The 20,181-nt window shown below is 48.6% G+C and overlaps 4 protein-coding genes; 1 reads left to right on the forward strand and 3 right to left on the reverse strand.

Moving 5' to 3' along the window:
- Window positions 1-525: 525 nt before the first annotated feature.
- FFUJ_06260 (polyketide synthase) lies at window positions 526-8,015 on the reverse strand (the record flags this gene model as incomplete). XM_023579566.1 has 9 exons in its annotated part: window positions 526-2,030; window positions 2,080-6,451; window positions 6,499-6,848; window positions 6,896-7,136; window positions 7,191-7,393; window positions 7,447-7,512; window positions 7,570-7,657; window positions 7,723-7,779; window positions 7,842-8,015. 9 exons carry the CDS (start codon window positions 8,013-8,015, stop codon window positions 526-528), a joined length of 7,056 nt encoding a protein of 2,351 aa, XP_023432379.1.
- Window positions 8,016-11,416: 3,401 nt separating this feature from the next.
- FFUJ_06261 (related to multidrug transporter) lies at window positions 11,417-13,406 on the forward strand (the record flags this gene model as incomplete). XM_023579567.1 has 6 exons in its annotated part: window positions 11,417-11,580; window positions 11,632-11,765; window positions 11,822-11,945; window positions 11,992-12,198; window positions 12,243-12,584; window positions 12,635-13,406. The coding sequence occupies 6 exons, from the start codon at window positions 11,417-11,419 to the stop codon at window positions 13,404-13,406; spliced, it is 1,743 nt and encodes a 580-aa protein (XP_023432380.1).
- A 992-nt stretch (window positions 13,407-14,398) lies between these two features.
- Window positions 14,399-14,804, reverse strand: FFUJ_06262 (related to stress responsive A/B barrel domain protein; the record flags this gene model as incomplete). XM_023579568.1 has 2 exons in its annotated part: window positions 14,399-14,641; window positions 14,700-14,804. The coding sequence occupies 2 exons, from the start codon at window positions 14,802-14,804 to the stop codon at window positions 14,399-14,401; spliced, it is 348 nt and encodes a 115-aa protein (XP_023432381.1).
- Window positions 14,805-16,444: 1,640 nt separating this feature from the next.
- On the reverse strand, window positions 16,445-19,343 carry FFUJ_06263 (related to transcription factor Pig1p; the record flags this gene model as incomplete). XM_023579569.1 has 4 exons in its annotated part: window positions 16,445-17,486; window positions 17,541-17,668; window positions 17,718-17,852; window positions 17,931-19,343. 4 exons carry the CDS (start codon window positions 19,341-19,343, stop codon window positions 16,445-16,447), a joined length of 2,718 nt encoding a protein of 905 aa, XP_023432382.1.
- Window positions 19,344-20,181: the final 838 nt, after the last annotated feature.

Consider the following 20,181-nt stretch of genomic DNA (forward strand, 5'->3'; position numbering starts at 1 on the left):
TCTATTTGAACATGTTTTTGGTTCCTTTCGTCACGTCGGTTTAGCTTGGAGTGATGTGCTTGTGATGGTGTTGAGTCAATCACTTCTCAGGTCAGGGGCCAGAGGTTGGTTGCACTTGCCTTACTGAAACACAGTGAAAAGACCCCCTTATGATAATCTCTCAGCATACTAGAAAGTACCAATTCAAAATTCTGATAAAAGTCAAATCAGGGTGCCTAAATGTATCTCAGAGTCACCTAAACTATTGCTCATAATTGCAGGTTTCGTCTTCTCACCTGCTAGCCCTTTACAACAGCAGCATAAGCCACGACTGATTGAACAGAGATTTCTAGAGCTTTGTGCATTATGCAACTATAGTATAAACTGCAAAGGAGTCCCTGAATTGTATGCTAAACCGTCAAAATCAAGCCCTGTCTGCTGCTTTCCCATTCTCAAATCACGAAAAGGAAATCCAGAGCCTTCTTGACTCCAGCATATATACACTCAAAATAACCGCTGCCTCTGTCACCAGTCTTACAACATTGCTCATTTATCCTCATCTCCAAAACCGCCTCGTCTGGCGATTTCTCCGGCTAGCTCAGCCACTGTCTTGTCACTCAAAACGTCGAAAACCGAGACCTCGACACCACAGTTGGTGACAACCCAGTTTCGGACACCAACGGCAACCAGGGAGTCGACACCGTAGACATTGGGAGGCTTCCCAGTGTCAATTTCCTCAGGAAGCATGTTCATGGCCCTGGAAAGCATGAGAGAAAGACCAGTGGTGACTATTTCTGCAGCTACATCTGTGCTAGAGCAACATGAAAGAAGAGACTTCAAATCAAAGTCGTTTGAAGCATCAACCACTCTCAGGTCGGGGCTTGGGGTGTCCACCAGGTTGAGGTAGCTATAGAGAGCAGTACGAGACCAGTATGGGTCAGCTGGTTGATTCTGTCTAATAAGACCGCCAGAGCCAATGCCCATAATGACGCGACCAGGCATGGGAGTTTCGGGGAAAATCTCAGCAGTAATCGCGTGCGTGATCATGGTAAGAAAATCTTCGTGACGGATACCATAGAACCCACTGGCTCGAAGAATGTCAAGAATCTCCTCATCATCCGCAAGCATTCCTGCACCGAGAACAGGCCCGAGATCGATGGACACGGCATGCTTTCCTTCGAGGCGGAGGTTGAGGGCGAGGGCATCTTCAAAACAGTTACCCGCAGCGTAGTTGGCTTGGCCACGATTACCAATAACTCCCGCAGAGCTGGCAAGGAAGATGAAGAAGGGGTCCTCTGAGATCGCCGAGATCGCTTGAACTAGGTTATCTGACCCGATTGTTTTTGGCCTGATTGCCTCGGTCCAGTCAGAATATGTCATGTTTGAGAAAATCGAATCTTTGATAGTCGCGGCACACTGAAAGACTCCCTTGATAGGTGGCATTTCTTGACATATCTCTTCCTTCATTACCTTCGTGAGAGCTTTGGCATCGCAGATATCAACCATGTATACCCGAGCGTCAATACCCTCATTGCAGAGGTCTTTAAAAAGTCGCTGAGAAGCTTCAGAAGAGGTACCGGTCCGTGAGAGAAAGGCAATGTGCCGAGCACCATTTCTAACCAGTAATTCGCAGATACTACGACCAAGGCCGCCCAAACCGCCTGCAAGTAGGTAGGTATCAGTGCCCGACAAGGCTTGATGCAACGGCTTGATAGTCTTCTTAATAGCCATATCAACCTGAGGTGTGGCATCAGGGCCTCCGGTGATAGAAACGAGTCCAAAAAAGGGATCCTTCTCGATGAGTTTGAATGCTTTCTTGATCCTTTTGATATCGATGTTGGTGATTGGCACAGGAAGTGGCAGGTCATTCCCCAAATCATCAGAGCTACTCTCAACCCGTCTACCGAGCTCCTTGACCAGCTCCCCCACGTAGTCTGCATCATACTTCAACATATTTTGCAAGTCAAAGTTGACGAGCGAAACATCAGAAGACAGAACGTGAACTGGTGGAGGACTTGGCAATCTGCAGGAAAACTGCACGACAATACCCCCTGTAAGAAGTCAGTGAATATGTAGCTGCAGGAGAGAAGCTGAACATACCTCGGCGAACGCACTTGAAATTGTCTTCGATGTGTCTCTGTGTAGCGTTGTAGACGAGATCAACCCCGTGTCCCGAACGATTACGGACAACTGTAGTAAAGGGATCTGAGTCAGCGTTGACGATATTTGCCTTCTTCACGCCGACCTCTTCCAGAAAAGTTCGTTGTTTTTCTGAATTTGGTCCCATAACGGTCGCAAACACCTCGGCAGAGAGTGCAAAGGCTACTTTGATAGCAGCCATCCCAACCCCGCTGGCTCCAGCGTGAATAAGAACTGACTTTCCTCGACCAAGTCTTCCAACCTTATCAAAACAATGGAAGGCTTTAACGAAATGACTGAAGGAAAGACGAGATGACCACTTTGACACAAAGCGACTGTCTATGTTCACATTACTTTGAACGGAGCCACTAGTCACAAGACCGCTCACAAGATCACCCGTCATGAATCCAGAAACGTTGCGGCCAATTCGGCCAATGCGGCCACATATTTCAGATCCGACCTCAGATTCCAAGGTTTTCCCCATGGCGGTCTCCAAGTCGATGAAGTCGAGAGGTGCGCTTTCGAATATGACTTCAACTTCCCTAGGCTGAGGAGCATATCTTGTCCCAGCAGCAAACACCAAGCTATCATCTGTGGGGCCGGGTTTTGAGATATGAAGCTTCAGATGACGCGGGTAGCCATGGAATGATACCTGAGTGATCTTGCTAGAAATGCCATTCTCAACAACATCATTCAGCGGTCCAATAGGGACGAGCCGAGGGACGCAAACCACGCCGTTTCTCTCAGCATACTCCAGTTCACGTGGACCAGAGCCCTGATCTGCCACAAATGCTTGAAGGAAGATCTTGTTGATGTTCTGGATAGCCGATGAGGAATTCAGAGGTGTGCTCAAACTCAAGTCAAATGTCACAAACGTTTTCAGGGGCTCTTCTGACATGAGTGTGCGTGCAAGAGCAATGACGGGAGCTCCTTTAGGATTCATCGGGTCCATGTGGACACTGCGGGAGATCCAGAGAATTCCCTTGGCCGCCTGATGAATACTATGGAAAGCGTTGAACTCTGTCTCAGTCCAGTTGTAGATGGATGCACCTGCATTGGATCCCACTGAAAAGTCGAGAAGAGAGATGGTGATCTTGTTCTTTAGTCTTGAGGGACTGCTTAAGACTTCATTGAGTTGCATGGTACGCATTTGCACGCTAGCTTGGCGCTCCACGATGAGCTTTTCCGCAAGCCATTGCGTCTCTGAAGGAGGATTGTCGGGCAAAAGGATGACAACATCAGGGACAGATAGCCTATCTTCAGTTGGATTCTTGCGATTCACCTTAAATTTGATCTCCATTTTCTCGCCATCAAGTTGGTTGTAATCAAGTGAGACAATCTCATCAAGTTCGGGGTTTCCATCCGGACAGTTTTCCATGATATAGCCGGGACGTTTCAAGTGAGAACTGAGCTTGGCGATGTCGATTTCACTCCGAGAACAAATAAGAATCAGGTCATAGTCAGGGAGAGGCTCTGAACCATCTACCGATCTTTTCTCGATGAAAGGCTCGGCGGCAGTTCCTGCAAAAACCGACGCAATTTCAGAGGTTCTCTCGTCAAGGCTAGTCTCAGCTAAAGTGTAACGAGAAAGCCAAGGTCTTTGCCCTTCGAGGCTTGTCAAAGCACTGACAATCTTCTGTGTGATGTCAGGCGTACCGTCAACTTGGAGAATAGATAGTCCTGGCAGCTTATGTGCGAGCTTTTTGACAAAATCTTCGACATGTTCTGTCTTCGAGCAAGTGATGTCTTCCATCCACGAGACCTGAGTGCATAGAGTGCGGTTATTTGGAAGAAACCCGTCCCCTTCTCGGGATGATCCAGAGATGCCAGTGAAATGGAGACCACGCACTATGACTGAGGGCTGTTCCCAGCCAGATTGGGCCATGCCGATATCTGCCCTTGCATCGCGAACACCAGCTCGAGTGGCAGTAGAGTAACCATCAAATTCCTTGTTGATGTCACTGGAAACCTCTGCCGAGACAAAAATGCTCTCAATGAAAGATGGTACCATAGGTTCACTCTCGATAGCGAATGGTGTTTGAAATATGGAATCTAGAGTTGCAGGATGAATCAGATGATCATACTCGAACTTTGCAGGCATCTTGGACCGCGTGTCGGGAATGCGTATCTTGGTGACGCACGCGCCTTTGCTCTTGCGTATGTGGATGATATTCTGGAAAAGAGAACCATAATTTATACCCACAATGTCAAGAAGCTCATAGAGTTGTCGAGGTACAACTGGTTCCAGGCAGGACCCTTTGAGCAACTCGAACTCTTCACGATGGTTCTGAAAGGCAGTCTTCCAATGCCCACGCTTATATCGCACCTCGATACGGCCAGTAGCATTCTGTTCCCAGGAAGAGTTCAATTGCTTCGAATAGATACAAAATTCAAAAGCAATACCCCGCGAACTGTGAACAGACGTGCAAGAAACACTCTTGAAGTTCATGGCCATTTCCAGTCCATGTGTTGTAGCTGGGACAATCATAGCTCTTTCGATACGCATGTTGATGATTTCATATCCAAGGACGTTCTCTTGGCCCTTTGTAGCTTGGCAGGCGCCTTGGAGGGCCATGGCGATCATGCCAGCAGCAGGGTAGATGGTCGTCTTTTGTATCTGATGATCTTGGATCCAGGGGTTCTCAGCAATGCGGAGAAACCCCCGCCAACGAGGTTCGAAGGAGATAGCATCAGCTGTGGGAGCACCGATCAGATCTTGACGAGGAAATTCTCTGAATCGTGTTGCTTCACCAAGATGAGACTCGTGCCAATAAGATCTGGTGTGATTCCACGGATAAGGTGGAAGATCAGCTAGAGGCTTAAGGGGTATCTGATAAGAACCTCGAGTGACAACCTTTTCCATGTTGAATTTACACCCACATGCCCAGAGCTCGGCCATAGTTCCTAGGAGCGACAATGCGCCATGGATCTTTCGGTCAAGAATAGTGCTGTATCTGGGCGGATTCGGAAAGCCAAAGAATGTTATTATATCGAGAACTGGCGAGCGCAGAGTTGAACTGGGACTTAGCTCAACAATGATATCTGCGGACTTGTCGGACGGGAGCTGCAGCATAGTGCTCATAGCTGACATGAACACGACAGGGGACACCAAGTTCAAAGCCCAGTACTTGTTGTCAAGCTCGTGCCCGTTAATTTTCTCTCCAGTGACGGAAGAGAACATTGTAACTGATCGCCGGTGCTGACGTGGATTAATCAATCCTAAAGCTGACTTGTACTCTTTCTCAATCTTAAGCATGTCCGAGGAATGATAGGCCACCTTGACGGGAAGAATGCGACAGAAGATACCTTTCGCGGAAAGTTCCTTGAAGGCACCCTCGATATTTTCCTTCCTGCCAGATAATGTCACGGACCGAGGACCATTCACACAAGCAAGCTCGCAAGGGTACTTCTTCTCATCATAACTTTCGTCGAGATCAACAACGGAAAGGCCAACCACCATCATGGAGCCCTGTGTGCCAGTTTGTTCAATGGTAAGGGACGAAGCAACGAGTCCGCGATAATAAGCAACCTCCCAAGCCTCTTCCTTGGTGAGAGCACCCGATGCGTAGGCTGCTGCGATTTCCCCAGAGGAGTGCCCAATGACATAATTAGGAGTGATATGAAATGAATCCAAGAGGTCCACGAGAGCCATCTGAATAGCTGTAGTCGCGGGTTGCGAGATTCTGGAGTCAGATATTCGAGTTTCGGCCTCGTCTTTGAGAATTTCCTCCAGGAGGTCGAATTCACTGGCGAGTTTGTTCTTCATGTATCGAGAACCAGCTTCCAACGCATCGCGAAACGCCTCAAAGGGGAGAAGATCTTTACCCATTTGCGCAAATTGAGCGCTCTGTCCACAGAAAACAAAGCATATATTGGGCTGCTTCTTCTTTAATGCTCTTTTGAACGAGGATTCGTCAATGACCTGAAGTTTGGCGATCAGTTCCTCTCGAGACTTCGCGACCACGGCATGCTTCCATTCAAGATTGGATCGGCGAGAGCCAAGTGTGTAGGCATAGTTGTGCAAAAATGCTGTGTCTTCTTCCCCCTGTGACTCCAAGTACGGGATGTGTGATTCCATAATGCGCCGCACACCCAATTTGTCGTGGGACGAAAATACAAAAAGTTGAGGCTCGAACACTGCCTTGGTATTGGATGTTCTGCGGCAAGAGGTGATCGCCTCAAAAGAGTTGTGGTTTCCCCTAAGCCCACGCGCTGACAGATAACGAGGGGCCTCGTCCATGATAACATGGGCGTTTGTGCCTCCGAAACCGAAGCAGTTGACACTGACACGGCGTAAGCCAGAAACAGGCCAGTCGAGCAGCCCGGTTGGTACCTATGACTGTCAGCGATAGTTGAGTGCAGTAAGATGCTCCTACAAACCTTGACCTTCCACTCTTTGAAGTCAATATCAGGGTTGGGCTTCTCGAAATTGATATTGGGTGGGATTTTGGCATGTTCTAGAGTCAGAACGCCCTTGATGAGGCCTGCTACACCAGCGGCGCCTTCGAGATGACCAATGTTAGGCTTGATAGAGCCGACGACAATGGGGTTATCAATGTCGCGAACCGTGCAAAGTGACTCTGAAATGGCTTTTAGTTCGCGCCAATCCCCAGCTTTGGTTCCCGTCCCGTGGCACTCAACATAACCTGTTTGACTGAAGTCAATGCCGGCAGACTCGTAGACAGACTTGATGTTGGCGACTTGGGCCTCCTTGCTCGGAAGGGTAATGCCTTCAAGTATTAGTATCACTGCTATGACGTAGGATTAGCCACTTTACCTGTTGTATGACCGTCCTGGTTGACTTTTGTTGCTCTAATAACTGCTCGAATGGTATCGTTATCGCGAATGGCATCCGATAAACGCTTCATGACAACAACACCGATACCCTCGCCTCTACCATAACCATTGGCTCGAGAGTCGAAAGTGAAGCATTTGCCATCAGGGCTTAGGAAATTGAGAGCTGTCATAGGCATCATAGTATTGGGCGTAAGAATCATACCAGCCCCAGCGGCAATCGCCTACAAACTCGTTAGCATCCACGCACGAATTGAAATGGTGGGTATTACACCTACAAGTGACGTCTCTTTTGCCCGAAGGCTCTGTGAGGCAAGGTGAACAGAAACAAGACTGCCACTGCAGCCTGTATCAATAGTCATGCTGGGGCCATGTAAGTTGAAGAAGTGCGAGATTCGATTTGCCATTATGGCAATGCCGTTTCCAGTAGCAGCGTACTGAGGTTGCCAATCCGGATCCCGGAGACAGACTTGCTCGTAGTCTAGCAGAAGTAAGAGTCAGCAAGGATTTACAGCAAATGGTGGATATACTTACCTTTGACAAAAGAACCGACATACACAGCCGCATCACTGCCATCGATATCTTCTTTGCGGATTCCCGCTAAAGTTCCATCGTCAGTTTCGACCAGAACAGGTATCTTGGCAGACGACGACTTACCATTCTCAAGTGCCTCGTATGAAGCCTCAAGGAGAATTCGTTGTTGGGGATCGATAGCTTTGGCATCTTCCGCCGAAATCGAGAAGAACTAGAGGAAAGGGCAACGTTAACCGAGTAACTATAGCAACTGCGAGTCACAGAGCCGAAACTTACGGAAGCATCAAAAGAAGCAAAATTGCCCTTGATGAAATGAGCTCCTCGGAAAGAGATCTGCCCAAGTCATATAGTTCAGCCATGTCATACCGATCAGAAGTATGCTGTTGTTAACTTACACTGCCCTGTCGATCACCACTGGGATGATAGTACCCGTCGATGTTGAGACGGTCCTTGGGGAATTCAGACCACTGAGACTCTCCACGCTCCAGAACTTTCCAAAGTTCTTCTGGGGAAGAGGCATCACCAGGGAATCGCAGACCAATGCCTACGATGGCAATGTCGTCCTCCATGGCGCCCAAAGCACACCTTCAAAAAGCAATGCAAAAAAGGCGGTAGCAAAATATTACTTTGTCCTCTCTTTTCTTCAAAAAGATATCCAGAATGAACCAAGATAGGACGCAGTGTTAGTGGTTTCGTTGGTAGCAAAAGTGGCTCTTGTGAAGAAGAGGAAAGGAAGGAAAGACAGTTCGAGCAGGTCGATTCTGAGATTTCAAGAACAAGGTACCCGTGAGAATAACTGGATTCCTAGGTAGTGAATCACTGACTGCCGGTCTGCCAGTGACGGATGATATCTTGCCAGTGTACCTACGCAATGCCAAGAATCGGTAAAGAGTGCAGATATGGTGCGGGAAGTCGAGGTAGGTACTTAGCACTGGCAGACAGATACACGGATACTGAGGTCTTATCGGAATTTCACTCGGATTATAATGAAGCAATGACAGAGAGAAAAGAACCTGGGAAGCACTAGGTTCAAAGGATTTTTCTAGCGAGAATAATTAGATATTATCTATCCTTGTGTTTGTGGCCAGAATAAAAGAAAGGGGCGGGAGTCCATATTTGACTCTTTCCATGGATCAAACTGTAGCAACCGGGCCTATATCATCGCCTTGTTGAACTATGTTTCAAGAAGTAAATAGGGCCGATGCCGTCATTGATGCTTTACGCCCCATAGCTTCTTAGGTCCGCCCGTGTTATAGTCGGTGTGAACCATTTGAAGTGAAGGCATCTTCTTTGCCAAGAGCTGCATGAAGGCTTAGATAAAAACTAACCATATGGATATTCTTTGTGTAGGATCCTATGATATTGGGAAAACTGATTGTCAGGTTCCTTGTCGACGGCAGCTTGCTCTGGATGGAGGCTTGCTGCAATATCCCGTCAAGCCTAGAAGGCATCGTACTTCTTTCAATCAGTCTAGAAGCTTTACCGCCCTTTCAGATGAACTTTATACACCGCTCTGCAAAGTCTGACTTGTTTGAAGTGCCGCCTTGCCTGTCAAGCTTCGTCGTTCTGATGCTGAACAGGGCATATCAAGAGCAGCATGTGGGAAAGGCACGGATCAGATGCGTAGTCAAGAATTGTCACAAATAGAATGTTCAAGACAAAGAAACAAATTATACATTACATTTATCTAGAAGAGTGCAGTGCTACACCTGAAATCTATGAACATTGGAACCAACCTAATGTTCATTGGGTTTCGAAGCTCAGATGTGAAAACAGGAGTAATATCAACAATCGCGACGACGGGCAACTTCTACTATGATCTTGGCATACAAACTGCCATTGTATGGTTACCAGGAGATGAAACTAATACTTGCTAGCTTTTTAACGACCAAGTAATGGTACCGGAGGATGATAGCAGGCCACGCTCTGGTCTATCATTCCAAGAGGAAAGTTGGCTGCAAACATAGCTCGAATAGTCATTTCCTCTTCATCTGGTCTTCAGTTGGTGAGAAGATGATCTCTCACGAAGGTAATTCGCAAGAAATGCAGCTGCATATCTGACAGCATGGCTTTGAAGCACTTCGGATGGACTAAGCTGATGCAAGATGACATACGTGTGAAAGGCCGGAAACAAACAGGCAAGATCAATCAACAGGCCAACGAAAATCGATTGGGTGTCCCATTATTACATACGCGAAGCTTACTGTTCCGCAACGGCTACATGAGGCATGCCATGCCATGCACGGAAGACCGACTGGGGAATAGCCGTTGGTAGCCTCCCGCAGCAGGGATCGCACCACGTCAGATGGGAGCGTCCCCATAACGGACGGAAACAACAAGATGATAGGCTATAGTCATAGCTTTTGTCACAACTTCCGAGTAGAGTTTAAGTTGCGGGAGACCACCATACTTCAGCATCATCACGTGGAACGGACGGCTCGTCAATTTCAAGATGGGACATCCGTCCCAGAACCATTAGCCGAACACAGTGTCTTGGACATATTTCTCGCCACCAAGCCATCGTGTTCCTGGATCATCCGATTATCTGGCAAGAGTGTGGAACAAAGTTACACAGGTAGCGCCAGGCGAGCGTCATTTGGCTGTCCAGCTACCTAGAGATTCACTCAACCGTACGACGCAGCTACCCACCAGTCAAGACGCTTTGGCATACCCAACCATTGCCGATGTATCCCTCAATCTTGGGTTCTTATCTTATGTCCAGACCTTTTCGCAAGAAACGTCTTGCCTGAGGATCTTGTGCGAGTGAGAGGGGCTTAGTTAGAACTGAACAAACTAAATTCATGAACACAACGCTAGGACTCTTGCATATGAGCAGTATATTTATCATGATGAACTAGTTATACCCAGATTTCTATCCTGGACTGGGCTTTGGATTATTTTAGTGTGCAATCCAAATAACACTAGCGAGTTGAGGACCGATAACTCTTCGTCTAGGGAGTCAAAACTCTGGCCCAGCCACGAGCAGAGAACCGTGCCAAGTGTAACCACCACACAAGCGGGATCCTACAGTATTACCGAGGTTTCTTCGTTTGGATTATCAACCGGCGGCTAGAGGATTTCCTGTTACGGATAGAGCAAACAAAGTTGTCGACAACGGCCTCCGGTTTGCTTCGTATCAACTCACCCAGCGTGCCATGCCACGCAGACAAGACTCACACAAAGGCATCTTTGGACTTCTTCACCTCTTTCCTTTGGTCCATGTCAGACTCCTACTCTCAAATCTTCTTCTTACCAGTAACACCAATCAGTGGGTCATAGACAACCATGTTTAACATGAGAGCAATGCCCTGGGTACCACAACACCCGTCATAGCCACTACTCCTACAACCGTGCCACTGTCAGAAAAGATCTCACGTACTTCGCAGTTGCAAAAGGTTTTGGTCTATTTCTTCGGTGCAGATGTTTGAGGTTGGTGACCTTGCTGAGTGGCCTATTGTGGCCTCTTCGCTTGTAGTCGTGTAACGTTTGAGAATCATGTCTCAAATATTAATTCGGTCCTTCGCCTTCTCCGGCAAGATAGTTACCAATTAGTATGAATGTTTCAAGAGTATTATGTTCCAAGTCAGGTGTGTTGTCACTTCGCCTCCAGATTCTCTGCGGATCGACTCGATATGAAAAGCTCCAAACTTTTCCAATCGGATACAACTGAAGATCTTTGAATTAGCGCCGACTACCTCGCCAATAGATTATATCAAATCCGTCTGGCTACGGGAGTCTCTTCTTTCCAGGGAACTTACCAGAATCGAAGGGCTCCTACTTTGTCAAGCCCGAAGGCAGCACCTTCGCTCGAGAAAACTCTCCACGCCTCTAGCTGCACTATCGCTTATCTTCACTGCCAATCTTGATTCTTCAACTTCGACATCGGGTCCCAATATATCTTCAAGCTCTCAAGCGCTTCCAAGAAGTTGCATCCAAACATTTGGAGTGTGGGAGAAGATCGATAGCAAAGATGGACAACGAATATCGAATGTCTCTCTCCTATCCAAACCCATCCCTGGGCCAAATAGCAGAGACGGAGAATGACTTGGAGGAGAATGCCTCAATGGCAACGGAGGTCATCGGACTACGCAAGCATTCAATCACTGGACCTCGGCGAGTAGTTCTTGTCATCTCGTAAGAAAGTTGTTGCGTTGGCAGACGGAACTTGCTAATTGACATATTCAGATTGTTGGCCGGGCTGCTCTTTTCGAGCCTTGACACCTCCATCGTCTCGACTTCGCTCGTCACCATCTCGCACGACCTTGACGACTTCACAAATGCGCCTTGGATAGTTCTAGCGTACCTCCTCACATACATGGGTGAGTCTCTTGCAAGATCGTGGACCGAGAGAACATCCTTTGACAGGATGCAACAGGATTCGCTGTCTGTGTGTCCAAACTGAGTGACATTTATGGACGGCGCAACATACTCGTGGTATCATGGGTCATTTTCGTTGGTTTCTCACAGGGCTGTGGATCAGCAACTAGTATGACAGCTTTGTATGCCGCCTACTCTGTACTCTGTTCTCAAGCTGACCCCTTTCAGGATTGTATGCCGCGCTTTCCAAGGAATGGGCGCATCTGGTCTGTACAGCTTAACACAGATCGGCCTAGTAGAGGTTGGTCCTTCTCACAGTCCCAGTCTGATAGGGGCTATGATTGGTGTTACCCTTGCCGTCGCCTTTGTACTGGGTCCCATCGTCGGCGGTGCAGTTTCTCAGCTTTCAGACTGGAGGTGGTTGTTCAACATGAAGTAAGTATTCTGGCACATACTGGAAGAAATACTGACGCCTTCAGCATCCCTTTCGGCTTACTTGCGATCCTTACAATCACAAATCTCTGGCCGCACGAAGAAGTGGCACACTTCTTCTCATGGAAGGCTTTCACCAGCATCGATTTCCTCGGAAATGCAACCCTTCTTACCAGTTCGGGCTTTCTGGTATTCGCTGTTCAGCAAGCTGGCTCAGATACGTTCGCTTGGGGGAGCCCAGAGATCATCTCTGCTTTAGTCATTTCAGGCGTAAGCTGGCTCGTGTTCGTGTGGTGGGAGGTGCACTTGGAGACAAGGCCTTTGCGCAGCATCGAGCCAATCTTCCCGATCCGATTGATGCTTCGAAGAGTATACTCTGCCGGACTACTGTAAGTTGGAAAACAAAGGTTCGCCAGTGATCCCAGCTGACACCAATTAGGGTTACCTTGTTCACCGGGTTTCCTTACATCTCACTTTCTATCGTCATCCCGGAAAGATTTCAGATTGTCAGCCGTGAAGAAGTCCTAACAGCAGGGTTGCATATCCTCCCTATGCTTAGCACCTGTGCCGTTGGGTCGTTTCTCGGGGGAGCCATTTCGAGCCGGAGAAACAACACGTCCCTGACTCTTCTGGGGGCATCGTGTCTACAGCTCCTTGGAGTCGGTCTAATGTCAATGTTGACTGGGCCAGACTCACATAGTAAAGCCCAGTATGCCTTCCAAGCAATCTTCGGGCTTGGCGTCGGTCTCTCTTTTTCTGCCGCAACTATCATGACCAGTATACTCGCCGCTGAACGGAGTGAGCTCGCCTCTGCACAAGGTGCTGTAGCACAGGCTCGTGTCTTGGGAGGTTGCATTGGTCTTGCGGTTTGCACTGTCATTTTCAACTCCCACGTCAATGAATATCTCCAGGACCATTTGACATCTGCTCAACTCGACAGTCTCCACCGATCACCGCTAACAAGTCTACAACTACCGGGACATCTACGAGACTTAGTTAGAGATGTTTATGCTGGTGCATTTGCAGAAGAAATCAAGGTCATGATGCTTGTGTGTGCCGTCATGGTAGCCTTGTCTCTTTTCTCGCTGGAAAGAAACCCAGCGCCCCTGGAAAGGTTGACGGCTTTCCCTAAGGATCAGTTTTCTTCTAGAAGAGGCAGTGAATCTGCGACAGAGATGACGGATATATCCAGTATACGCCGCTCTGTTTAAGACTGGTTCATGTCATTCTTTAACTTTATTGCGCACCACTCCATTCTATCCCAAACATATCCATCCTGGTGCGAACAAGTTGGTTTTGGTTTTTGGTGGCATATCTGGCGTTAGCTTACAGGCCTGTGGGTTTTCTCGTACATAGCTGTTGAAATACTCTGATTATCGCGGTGGACGGTAGCATATGTATGGGGCCCTTTTAGCAAAGGTCTTCTGATGGTGATGTTCTTTGAATATGATAGCAACGAAAGATTTCAATGGCTCGTTAGCTGATTATTAATTTTGAGCTCATTCACTCTACTACAAAGAGAAGATAAAGTCCTATTGCATAGTTTGCCATTGAAAGGACTACGAAATGGGTGGTTCCCGCACCTGAAGACAAAGTCATCACGAGACAAGTCTCAGTTACTCATGATGATTCTTAAGCAAATAGCTCACTTGTACTACTCTGGTGCCCGACCTTGCATAGGACACAACGCTGAGTCAACTGATTGTAAAGGCGCCGACTGTAGCTACCTGTCCTACAAACTTGGCAGTCGGTCATGCACGAAGGTCCGCAAGCGGTGTTTCTTTGACCTCGCGATAACGCAAGAGCCATCTTTGAGGCCATTTGGTGCCGCAAATGGTGTATGTTCCGAGAGTCAAGACAAATGGGGCGTTGGAAAGTTCCCAAGCTACTTATCTCGAGTTTTATCTTTTGTGGCCTCATCTCTCCCAGTCCTAAGCCTTTACAGAGAGGATTGTTCATCGCAACGAGATCCTATGGTAATTCTTTTTCTTGCATTTTCCTCTTAAGTACTCAAAAACAACACCTTGATGCCTTTGAAATGAATAAAATTGCCAATTATACTAGTGGTCTGGGCTTTGTTCCGTGCTTTTCATATCAACACACTCACAGTTCAATTCACGGATGAATATTCATTTTGAGGAACTCTTCGAGCATCAATGTATGAAGGCCAATTAGCTGTTCGATTTATTTCGTGATTTCCTGTTCAGGAACTGTGATCGGCACCACCGACAGCCTGGGGTTTGAAGTAGACAGTCATGACCCCCTGAGGGTTAAGCGAGCCCTTGACAAAGTCCTTGAGCGCTTGGTGAGCCTGGCAACCCTCGTCATAATACTTCATGTCCTCCATGCTAGCGAACTCGGTCTTGGAGACAAATGTATATCCCTGAGACCGAGCATCCTCATCGGCGGCACCAACAACCATGGAGAGGATATAGGGCTTGCCGTCCTTGAATAGATAGATGATCAGGCATGCACAAATAGAGATACGACTGAAGGCGACTCACCTTTTGCTGAGAGGCATTGAGTTTGTGGTACTGGTCCAGAAGCTTGGCCTGCTCGTCCTTGCTAGGCAGCTTGAACATGGTGATTCGGTGCACGCGGTTGGCCATCTTGACGGTAGGGATCTGAGTAAAAGGTCTGGATATGGCTTTGATATGTTGCGAGACTCGTGCGGGGTTTGGAGGGATACGGCTGGGAGAAAGGGTGAGAGCTCGACAGGCAAGCCTCGAGTTCATATATGATCTTGTGATAGCTTGGAGAACCACAGTGAAGGCAGTGTCAAGGTAAGCAATGCCCGAATTGGATAGTTGAGTAGTATCTAACGAAGACAATGCGCGAGACGGTTTCATGCGGGCCAAACGCGGGGGCGGCTCAGGAGCGTATCCCCGCCCACATAGACGATGGACCCCATGTTGGGGGGAAGAAAACTAAAGACTTTGACCCTAAGCGATAAAAATACTTTGGTAAATATAGCCTAAGCTTAGGGGACTCTTTGCTGAGTTTATTTTGACATCCTCTATCATGGTCCGGTGTTTTCTTGGCCCCTAAGGACCCCACGTTGGAGGCTGCTTTCTAACAGATACCAGCCAATCATCTTTCATTATTTCTTACGAGCAAGTACATGGCATCATGGAGTTTCGTTTCCGCACCTGAGCCCAAGCCCGAGCCATTCCGTTGTTTATGCCGCAAAAACGGAACTCGCTGATGCTTCTAAGACTCTACTTAGACACGATGTGCTTCTAAAGCAGTCAGAGAATTACTCGAGCTCCCCTTCCTCCAAGGCTCGCTCATTTTTGGTCTACCTCGGGTTGATATCTAGTACTTGGCGATATCTCCGACTGGCATAGCTTTCCAACTTCACTCCAGAACCTACCCCGCCCCCACGAGCCGGGCTGTCAAGTGAATCTCCAACTCCAGCCATGAGAAAGGGCACATAGGGCCGAAACAGCCGTGAGGCGATATTGGCGGGGCAATTATTTTCCATCTGTGTCGTCCAATGGAGCTGAAACCTCGGTTCACGGTAGATCAGTCGGCTCAGGGATTACCCCAGATTCACCCAGCTCTGAGTGGTTAGCGATTTAACCTTATCGCTGTAATGAACATGACATGGACGAAAGGAGTACCAGTTTCGTCGCCTTTATCCTTCTATTCCAGGCACAGAACTGTTCTAGATCCTGCGCCATGCATAGTGCATGAATGCCAATCAGGCTATACTGCGTGCATCATCTCCATGGGGTGTCTAGTAAGCGAAAATGTACTTCATTCTAAGAACACCAACCTCTTTTAGCAATGATGAGGGTGTTTGACTTTGGCTTTGGTCAAGAGAACAAAAATCTAATTGACAATTCGCTAGACTTGTGGGCTTGGCAGTCAATCTCATTGTTGCTAGCGTTGACTGAAATGTTTGTGCTGTCATGGTTGGATACCGTACAGATAGAAGACGATTACCTGCTGCTATTGCTTCCTTGTCTTTGTCCTTTCGTAATAACAGAGCCAGATTCAACCATGGTAACCAAGTTGTTGATTACGCACTCGATCAGCCCCATACTGCGTTTCTGACCTTCCATCTCGATGAATCACCGTCACCATAGATCTTTTCATCTAATCCTAGACCTTTGCCGTTTTATGTTCCCTTTTTGCTTTCCTGCCAACTCCTTCGCTAACTTGCTATACATGAAAACAATAAAAACCACTTTTGTTGTAAATACGGCAATGCGCACATAATATCCTTTTTGACAAAAGACGCCGTCTATAACGTTTTCGTTACGACGTACCCCTCCAATCCACCTTGGAGATCACCGAGTTGTCGACACAAGCTTTCAACAAGCGGAGGCATTGCCTCGTTTGCTACAGGGTAGTTTTGTCTAAAGATGAGCTTCACCAGCGACAAAACTGCCACATAGTTCGACACAGGCTCTAACTGAAGACGCAACCCTTCTGGAGACGAAAGTGACGGGTTACCCTGACCGAGCTCAAGGAACATTGTCGTCTCCCTCGTCTCTGGTTCATTAAGCGATAAAACTTCTTGTCCCATCCCTTGATCGCCGTTCGCTGTTCTCTGCGAAAGCAGCCCATACGCCCACAGCGTCAGACTAGCAAGGTAAACAACCATAGCGTTAAAACCTCGCAGTGTTGTTGGTGTACACTCTTGTGCATGTCGGAGGACCTGTCCAGCATGCCAGGCAGCATACCGGGACTCTGGTCCAGGTAGCCAAGTGCTCTCTAATAACTGCATTGCTCTGCGAGATTCCTCGTCGCCCTTCCTGCCCGCCAGCCGCTGTACGTCGTCCAACGAGACATGTATGATCATCATGAAAAAGTCTGAAAGAAGCGATAGCTCAGGTTTTGGGGTCTGTGCAGATTTGAGCTGGGCTGACAGCTTACGAAGGCCCTCGTAGAGCTCCTGGTAAAGGGAGCGGGCCCATTCAGGAACATCAGATCCCGGCCGATCTGGAGCTGCGTGATGACATTGAGCGATGGCGTTACGGTACGTCCAGATTTGTCCCCACAGCCCATGCAGAGCAGTTTTGCAGCAAGATTCTGTGTCCACCCACGTGTTCTGTTCAGTCATGACAAATTGACAGTCTCTCACATCGGAAAGGCGAGGGAAACCGGTAGGGGGGAAAGCCCCCTTGGCCAAGTTCAAGTCCCACCATACCTGTGAATTACTAGCTTTCCAGAGATCACGAGCTGCCGGAAGTGCAAAGTCGAGCTGGCTGTATGCTAACGTGGGTCCTTTCCATGACACGATCGATGTTTGCATATCGTGGAGAAATGCACGTATGGCCAACCTGTTAGTAAGCTGGTCAGTATGCTAGCGACTTCGGCATGGTAATATAAGTAACCTTTTGTAAGATTCAATTGTCGCGAATGCTTGCCATTTCGACTCAAGTGTCTCAGGAGAGTCGCCCGCATTGGGTGTATGCGTAGTCAGGTCTGACGTGAAGCTCAACTTCCCTGCTTTTCGAAGCAGCTATTCGGAATTAGCCTGCTAGCCAGACTCATAATCACAATAGACTTACGGTCAAAAGCCGGGGCGCAAAACTTTCTGCCACCTCGGCCTGACGATTGAAGCCACTCCATTGACCAGTTTCAAGGTGGAGAACAGACGCTTGAAGAAGTGTGACATCTCGCACGGCCAGGCATGAAGATTCAAGCTGTTTGGCAGTCAGCGTGTGGTTTACCTTTTGCCAATATCTTTGGCTCGCCATCGTTAGACCATGGCCCATACTTACTCGTTCCCCAATGACACTTGCCGTGACTTCATTAAGAGCCAGGCCGAATTGCCATATAACCGGAGTAGATATACATAAAGCCCCACTTGAGACCACAGCAGAGAAAAGCTCTTGGCTAATTGCCGAGGGATCGAATGACGATCTGTGAATAAAAGCCTCACTCTTGGGGTCTTCGCTTTTGAAGTACGTCTCGATCATGTAGCCCAGTAACTCAGCTGATGGAAATGTTGGTATTCTATGTGGTGTCGGATTGTTAGCCAGAACCATGGCGAATATGCTGTCGCGTAAGTAGGATGAAACGATATTGGAGCGAGACACTGAGCTCCCTGCCTGACCATTGGCCTCGGGCTCATACAGCCATACTGAATGCTGAAGGGGTACATCCACCGAGACAACATCTTTTCGGCCTTGGCGTGATGTGCGTTTCCCTACATTGCCAGACTGAGGAGCTCGTCCAGTCACACCCAAGCCTGGAATCTTGTACAAGCCAAAATCTACATCCCAAGAAAAATCAATCTCCGGAAAGACGCTTTGCGTCGCGGCGAAAAACAAAGATTCCACAGGTGATTCCTCAAGTCTGGGCGCGCCGAGAAAGGAGGTGACGCTGTAATCCACGGCAGCATCAACGGCGTGACCCTGGTGCGCAATGGCCGATTGGGGCAAAGCATATGTAGCTTCACCGGCCGTAAAGACCTGGCTGTCGTTGCCTATAGTTGACGCAACCATCGAACTGTCCGAAGGTGACATACCAGTCTGCGACTCAGACGTGCGGTATTGGTTCCCGCGTCTCACTGGCATCTGACATGTCAAACTCTTACTACGGCAGCGGCTGCACGGTTTCTGATCTTCGCATTTTGCCTTGGAAGCAGCGCAATTGAGACATGCCTCGGCGGCGCGGTCGCTTCTTCTGATGAACGGGCGGTCTTTTGCGGCCCCATCTCGATCGTGGGTGGTCTCATGCCGTGTCAAGAGGTCGGCGCGATTGAAACGCTTGGGACATCGGGTGCATTGGTACGGCCGGGCATTTTCGTGCGACCTGAGGTGTCTGGTCAGGTGGTCGGCTCGCTCATAGACGCGACGGCAGATATGGCAGACGTGAGACGGCGATGAGGCAGACGCATCAGAAAGTTTTCTCTTAGCAGGCAACTTAGATGCAATTCTCTGGGGCGTTTCCCCTTGGTGTTGTTGTAGTGCGGGATCTAGCTGCTGATGAAAGATTTGATGCTTCAAGGGAGACGCGGGAGGCAGTGAATGCTGCAACTCATGCTGTTCCTGTTGCAAGGGTGGCTGGGCCCGTTGATTCGAATCGGCTACGGACGCAGGCGCTGCGAGGGAGAACAGGGACGAAAGGAGCATGTCTGAGCCGGCGGCATCGCAAAGAATGTCGATGCCATTCTGCTCCGTGGCCGCCATCGGATTCGAAGCCGTCGCCTCAGACAAAACTAGGCCAAGCCGGACTGTGCCGTTCTGGCCGCGGGATAATCGGCTGACCGGACGTGGACTGAGAGGAGTAACCAGTCGCTTGAGCCAAGGTAGCAGGGATCGCTGACTGACTGTTGAGGGGATCGCGAGACAATCCAATACCGTTGTAGTTCGGAAGAGAGGGGGCGGGGGGCGGGAGATGGGCGGCAAGCGTTAATGGATCGTGGTGGGGTTCGCGGCTGTCCAGCGAGTGATGGCAATTCAATTTCACCATCAGGAGCTGAGAACGTCGAGCCCCACTTTCCGGAGCCGGGCCAATTCAACGGCCGGCCATAACGGGCGGAACCAATATGGCACCTAGTGAGGTCGGAACCGGCACCGAGTCCGCAGTGTCTTAAACCACGTATTGATCACATTGTTACGGTGAGCAAGAATTGTCGTACAGCTAAAACTCAGAATAACACAACACTGAGCTTTACACCTGGGATGAATACATTCCTCCATGTTAGTTCGATGAACATGAGGTGGTTTATCAGGGAATTTCTTAGCTACCCCTTGCGTCGCCCTCAAACTTTGACAGCTGAAGTGACTCCCTTCGTTAAACTGGGAGTAGCGCTGGCATCTCGCTACTAAGGTAAGCCCGTGCCAACGGCCCGGGTAAGTCAGTACGTACTGTACTTGTCAAAGGTTATGCCTCAGCATCCCTCGGTGCGTCACCCAAGCCACTTGATGAAGATTTCACTCCTTTCAGCGTAAGGAAGAAAGTCCAGAATCCTGGTATGTCTCGGTGCAATTCTCACTTCAATGCCAAGACTAGATTATTGGCTGA

Source organism: Fusarium fujikuroi, chromosome FFUJ_chr06 (genome assembly GCF_900079805.1).
Source record: "Fusarium fujikuroi IMI 58289 draft genome, chromosome FFUJ_chr06".
In the NCBI taxonomy this organism is placed as follows: Eukaryota; Fungi; Ascomycota; class Sordariomycetes; order Hypocreales; family Nectriaceae; genus Fusarium; species Fusarium fujikuroi.